This window comes from Littorina saxatilis, linkage group LG7, assembly GCF_037325665.1.
Source record: "Littorina saxatilis isolate snail1 linkage group LG7, US_GU_Lsax_2.0, whole genome shotgun sequence".
Taxonomy (NCBI): Eukaryota; Metazoa; Mollusca; class Gastropoda; order Littorinimorpha; family Littorinidae; genus Littorina; species Littorina saxatilis.
Window position 1 is genome coordinate 39,934,593 of NC_090251.1, and position 6,269 is coordinate 39,940,861.

At 42.3% G+C, this 6,269-nt stretch overlaps 1 protein-coding gene across 1 annotated transcript in view; it reads right to left on the reverse strand.

Annotated features, from left to right (window-relative positions):
• Positions 1 to 6,021, reverse strand: part of LOC138971450 (uncharacterized) — a 13,116-nt gene extending 7,095 nt beyond the window's left edge. The window contains exons 1-4 of the mRNA XM_070344180.1: positions 5,860 to 6,021; positions 3,865 to 3,963; positions 3,091 to 3,347; positions 2,780 to 2,870 (exon numbers count right to left, since the gene is read on the reverse strand). Of these exons, the coding sequence (XP_070200281.1) occupies positions 2,780 to 2,870; positions 3,091 to 3,345 (346 nt within the window). The 5' untranslated portion in view covers positions 3,346 to 3,347; positions 3,865 to 3,963; positions 5,860 to 6,021. The remainder of the gene's footprint in view (positions 1 to 2,779; positions 2,871 to 3,090; positions 3,348 to 3,864; positions 3,964 to 5,859) is intronic.
• Positions 6,022 to 6,269: the final 248 nt, after the last annotated feature.

Below are 6,269 nucleotides of genomic sequence, written 5' to 3' on the forward strand. Positions count from 1 at the left end.
GGCAGCCATACGCCGCTTTCGGAGGAAGCATGCTGGGTATTTTCGTGTTTCTATAACCCACCGAACTCTGACATGGATTACAGGATCTTTTTCGTGCGCACTTGGTCTTGTGCTTGCGTGTACACACGAAGGGAGATAAGCCACTAGCAGGTCTGCACATAAGTTGACCTGGGAGATCGGAAAAATCTCCACACTTAACCCACCAGGCGGCCGCGGCCGGGATTCGAACCCTCGACCTTCCGCTTTGGAGGCCGACGTCTTACCACCACGCCACAGCGCCCGTCTTTGTTGTAGCAAGAACTCACTTCTTCTTAAATTCTGAAAGCTAAATTTAGAGGTCCCTTTATGAACCACGTTATATTGTACTAGAATGAATACCCGCTTCGCCGGGTAGCCGGCTTCGCCGGGAAGAAGTACTTAGAGCCGTACGCCGGCTTCGCCGGGTCCGAACAATGGACCCGCCAAGCTTAGGTCCCTCCCAGATTCGTGGAATGGGAACAGCACGAAAATGATTCAGTGGCCATAATGCCATTCCTGACCATATCGAGTCCCATCCTTGTCGACGAATGTAACCGTGTTAATCACCTTTGGAGGCGAACTCCACTCAAACAGGATTGAGCAATTTATAGCTTATCTGTAAGCCCTTTTGAACTGTTATGGCTTTTCAAAGGAAGGCCAGTACATACAAATACACAAAAGCCGCCAGACCACATCACAAACAGAACTGAACAATCCCCAGGTGTTGCTCACATAGAGACACACACACACACACACACACACACACACACACACAAACACAGAGAAGCCGTATCTATAGAGAGATAGATGACAGTGTATTTTTCGCGTGGCTATAAATTGATTCGACCTTTGCACTTTTACAGTGAGGATAATTTACGGGTCCAATTTACGTTCTGGACACTGCGGTGACCTTCTAAAAATAGTAACAGAACGCCGGGAATATCCGAAGACGCTCCACTCATACTATAGTGCACCATACGAAGGAAGGGAGGTAAACGCTGAAAACCTGGAGAAGATGAGAAGATAAGGAAGAGTTACTTATAATGGTGAAATGAACACAAAAACCAAAATCGGTTCAGCGCTGCGCGCTGAGAGCACGTGTTGAAATATCTCATCGATGATATTGTGTCCGGGGTGTAGCTGAATACGGTGTCCAAATTTGAAAAAGATCCACCGAGAACTTTGGCTTTGGTGTGTCGGTATGGGGGTAGCTGAGGTGGAACCAAAATAGCTGAGGTGGAACCAAAATCGGTTCAGCGCTGCGCGCTGAGAGCACGTGTTGAAATATCGACCAGGTTGTGTCCTGTCCTGGGTCTACCTGAATATGCCCACCAAATTTGAAGCAGATCCATCGAGAACTTTGGCCGTGCATCGCGAACTCACAGACAGACACACAGAACACACAGACAGACACAAGTCGTATATATATATAGATTCGCGGAAAGGATCTTGGTTAGCCAACAATTACTAACACACATACACATGCCACGGTTTATTCAAATTAAATTATGTTTGATAAGCCTGATGGCAAATACAGTCGGTGAAAACAAGGTATTCCGCCACAACATTGTCGTCTGGTGGTTCCCTTTGTTATTGTAGTATCTCTTTCCATCTTATAACAGATGTCATATTTTGTGTTTGTTAAAGATGTCAACCTTGATAAGCATCAAATACTGCATGCAAGTGCTCTGCAAATTGATGTACTCATTTCCGTTTGTTTTTGGGAAGTAACACTTCTTCGTCAGAAAAAATCAAGCTACACGCTCATCTATATAATATATACGACTTGTGTCTGTGTGTCTGTGTGTCTGTGTGTCTGTGTATCTGTGTATCTGTGTATTCACCATGCACGGCCAAAGTTCTCGATGGATCTGCTTCAAATTTGGTGGGCTTATTCAGAGAGACCCCGGACACAACCTCATCGATGAGATATTTCAACACGTGCTCTCAGCGCGCAGCGCTGAACCGATTTTGGTTCCACCTCAGCTACCCGGGCCCCCATACCGACACACCAAAGCCGCTACACCACATCACAACGCCAAAGTTCTCGCTGGATCTTTTTCAAATTTGGACACCGTATTCAGCTACACCCCGGACACAATATCATCGATGAGATATTTCAACACGTGCTCTCAGCGCGCAGCGCTGAACTGATTTTGGTTTTTGTGTTCATTTCACCATTATAAGTAACTCTTCCTTATCTTCTCCAGTGTTTGGCGTTTATCTCCCTTCCTTCGTGTGGCTTTCCCGTTTGTAAGTTACTATTACTATTTTTAGAATGTCACTGCGCTGTCCACTGCGCTGTCCACAACGCTTCCCTTGCACCCGTAAGTTGTTCTTACTGTCAAAGTGAAAAGGTCGAATCAATTTATAGCCACGCGAAAAATACACTCTCACCTATCTCTATATATTTATAGATATAGATATACATATATATATATACGGCTTCTCTGTGTGTGTGTGTTTGTGTGTGTGTGTGTGGGCAAAAACCTGTGGATTGTAGAGTTCTGTTTGTGATGGGGTCTAGCGGCTTTTGTCTGTCTGTATGTTCTGGCATTTGAGAAGCCACAACAGATAATATAGGGCTAAGAAATAAGCTCTAAAATTCTCAATCCCGTTTGACAGGACTTCGCCTGCAAAGGTGATTGTGATGAACCGCCACGCTGTCTGTCTCTGTCTCGCGATTCACCCCGGCGAAGCCGGGTATTCCTCTAGTTAAACTAATACACTTCGTCGCAAGGAACTGTCTGCTTTTCCTTACCTGAAGCAAGAGGCGTGGTTTTTCGTATGTAATGAACATTCCGGATAGCCACAACAGAACTTGCTGTCTCACGCTTTCCTGTAAATTGTATCTGAAACGGAAAATGTTATACAGATTTGTTGTCCAAATGTTAACATATCATAGGCAAAACCGTTTATAGTGATGCCAAATATATTTCTGTACCCACTCCAAGTCTACGAAACTTTTTTTTTTCAGGCATTTTCATGAATAATGAATATGTTATAAAGTCACTCAGCTTCTAGCTCAGAACAAGAAAGGATCATACGTATCCTCATACAGCATGAACGTACCTGAAAAGCTGTACTTGATGACACTGTAACGTCACCTTTGAGATAGTTGGAGTGACCAGTGCTCGAGTTGTTTTGTTTTTCACTGGTCCACAACAGTCTGGGTACATTGTGAAGTTCCACCATGAAGACATTGAGTACATTGCCCTCATCATCAGAGAGGGAATACTCAAACGCGATGGAGTCACTGAATCCCGGTGTTGTAGCCCGGATCAAAGGTGTCGTCAACGTCCCCACACTCCCAGTCTTATCCAACATAGCTGTTGCAGTCAGAAAGAAAGAAAGTCGTAAAGTGATTATTTCTATGGTGAAGTTACGGTGAATAAATCACTTAAAGTCCGAATATTCTTAATAGTGCCAATGTATACATGAGTGTAAACTTACATCATCCAGCAAATAAGACATGACTGATGCCTGCACGCTCATATGATACTCTTGATAAGAAGCGATAGCGGAAAAACAACTCGTCGGGCGTCAGAATTGTTTAAATATGCTCGCCACGCACTAGATTCAGTTCACATGTCTTGTTTAAAAGTACAAAAAGTGTATCCCGTTCCAATTTAGAACACGCGTGGTGTGCAGCATTACATAGACTTCTTACGAGCTCCGGTGGATTTCGAAATGTTTCTGATACAGAAGGGTAACGAATTGGAGTCAACTGCTCACTTACACCTATCTTACGCACATCATCTGTAATCAACTGATACTGGTAACGTAATTATCTTACATCCATACACGTATAATGTAATTATATTTGTACAAGTATAATTTACCTACCAACACCAGGGGGGTTGAAGACCCAGCCGTTGGAGACGGACCAGTGGCAGTCCGGACGATTTGGTTTGTTCCTAACGTTGTCTTTGACCTTAGGCCATTCTGCAACGAAGTAAAGTGTGACCTATATTAAACACTACCTTGGTGTGTAGGCATACATGCTTTGTTCAATTACTATGTAGTAATTTAAAATTATTTAGTATTAACATAGTGTATTTTTCTGCGGGTAATATCTACAACGCAGAGAACAGGGAACTATTCAGTGGTTCACGCTTTATAAGCTATTCTCATTATTATAATTATTATGAAACTGGCATACTATGATTATAAAATCATATGCACCTCCCGTCAAGAACAAACTCGAGATGTGCGGTTTCACACGGATCTCTGCCATGAGACTGTTTTATGTTGAGAGTTAACATTCTTTTAGAAAGGCTGTTCATTGTCCTAGTGTATCCAAAAATTTTTTAGTCAGTTTGACTTTTGTGTTTAATCTCTTCAACCCGAAAGGCAGGACAAATTGTCAACACAGGTACCTATCGCAGAATTCACACTTTGAATAAAAATGAATGCTTCTGCACATGTCACCTGAGATCCAAAAAATGTTAGGGTTAAATTCATCAAACATAGGTATATTGTCATCCCCGAAACATGTACAAGATTCAAAACAGTCGGAACACAGGTGATGGAACATATAGACAGATTAATGTAAATGTGGGTGTCTAGGTAAGTCTACGTATTTGTGTATAAAATCTCTTCTGTGACTAATCTTGGCGTTACCTTCGACCACTTCCTCAACCTTTCCCAGCACGTCCAAAACATCCGCACAATTGCGTACAGTAACGTAAGGAAAATCAGTTCTATCCGCCACTATCTTACCCCCCAAGCCGCTCAAACTCTAGCCTGTTCTCTAGTTCTATCCAGAATAGACTATTGCAACAGCCTGTTCTTTGGCTGTGATCAAAAACTTGTCGAGTCACTCCAAAAGGTACAAAACTCTGCCGCCAAATTGATATATCGTTCTAAGAAGTTTGATCATGTCACACCACTTCTTCGTTCCCTTCATTGGCTTCCCGTGTCCGCTCGTATCAGATACAAGCTTGAAGATGGCCCTAAATACCTCAAGGAACTGCTCGTCACATATGACAATCCCTCTGACTACAACCTCCGCTCACGCGCTGACAGTCGCAAACTGGAAACTCTCGAGCGAAGCTTGCCTTCTTTTGGAAATCGCTCGTTTGCTTCTGCGGCTGCCATTGTCTGGAATTCTCTCCCTTCCTCCGTTCGCCATTCTGCTTCTAAGGACTCTTTCCGCAGTTCCCTTAAAACGCACCTTTTTCGCGAATCCTTGTAAATTGTCCTTGCCATCTTTATAGACTGTTAGAGGTGAAGTTAGATTTGTTGTTTGAATGTGTCTTTTTTGTATAGTTGCTTCAGCTTTGATTGAGCTATAGGGTTCTGTATGAAATTTGCATGTAGTCTTTCTTTTTCTTGCTGAGTGTATGTACAGTCCAGAGAGGAGACGGACATGGTGTGAGCTTGTCCAGGGGGGTATATGAACATCTCAGTGGCAGGGGGATGGAAGCACTTGTTAATGAGTGGGAGTGTGTATGCGCGTGGTGTGCACGAGGATGTATGCACGTGAGTGATATTTGTAAATGTGTATTATTATAATATCATCTTTGTATTTATATTATTGAAATTGTTATATCTCGATGTACAGCGCTAAGAGCATAGTTAAATTTGTGAAGCGGCGCTATATAAGCTATCTTTATTATTATTAAATCGACAATGATACGTTGACGAAGATGACATTCGACATCTACATTGTGAACTAGTCGGTTATTAACACGTTATACAAAGAGCACCTTTGGCAAGGAATTTAAAAAACGTCGACTGACAAAAAGTCATAATGAATGGACATCAAATTAAACGAAGACGGTTGAATACCATACACTACACCGACAGCACCAGCACATTGTACAGTCGTTTAGTTACCTGGGTCCTGACAGCATCCAACATCAACGGTCACCGTGTAGATCAACACTGAGTGTATTGTATCTCCGCCGTGTATTCCTTGGAACAGGACCTAACATTATCATGTACACATCGTAAAAAAGAAAAAAAAATGTCGTACGAGAAATAAATCGTGAAACAAGAAAGACCGGACAAATACAAACATAAAATAAAATAAAATTCCAAGCTGTAAAACCTGGCTTTTTTATGCGTATTAACGTAAACTGCCCACAAAACACAGTGAGTGCATTTTTGTCAAACAAAATTATGAGCCCGCATTTTGTCTGTACATTTTGAGTTTCTAAGATGTTTAGCTTTTTAGTTCTTGGAAAGTCAATTTAGGAAAAAATTTTTTTTTCCAAAAACAACGGCAGAACACAGCAACTGATGTA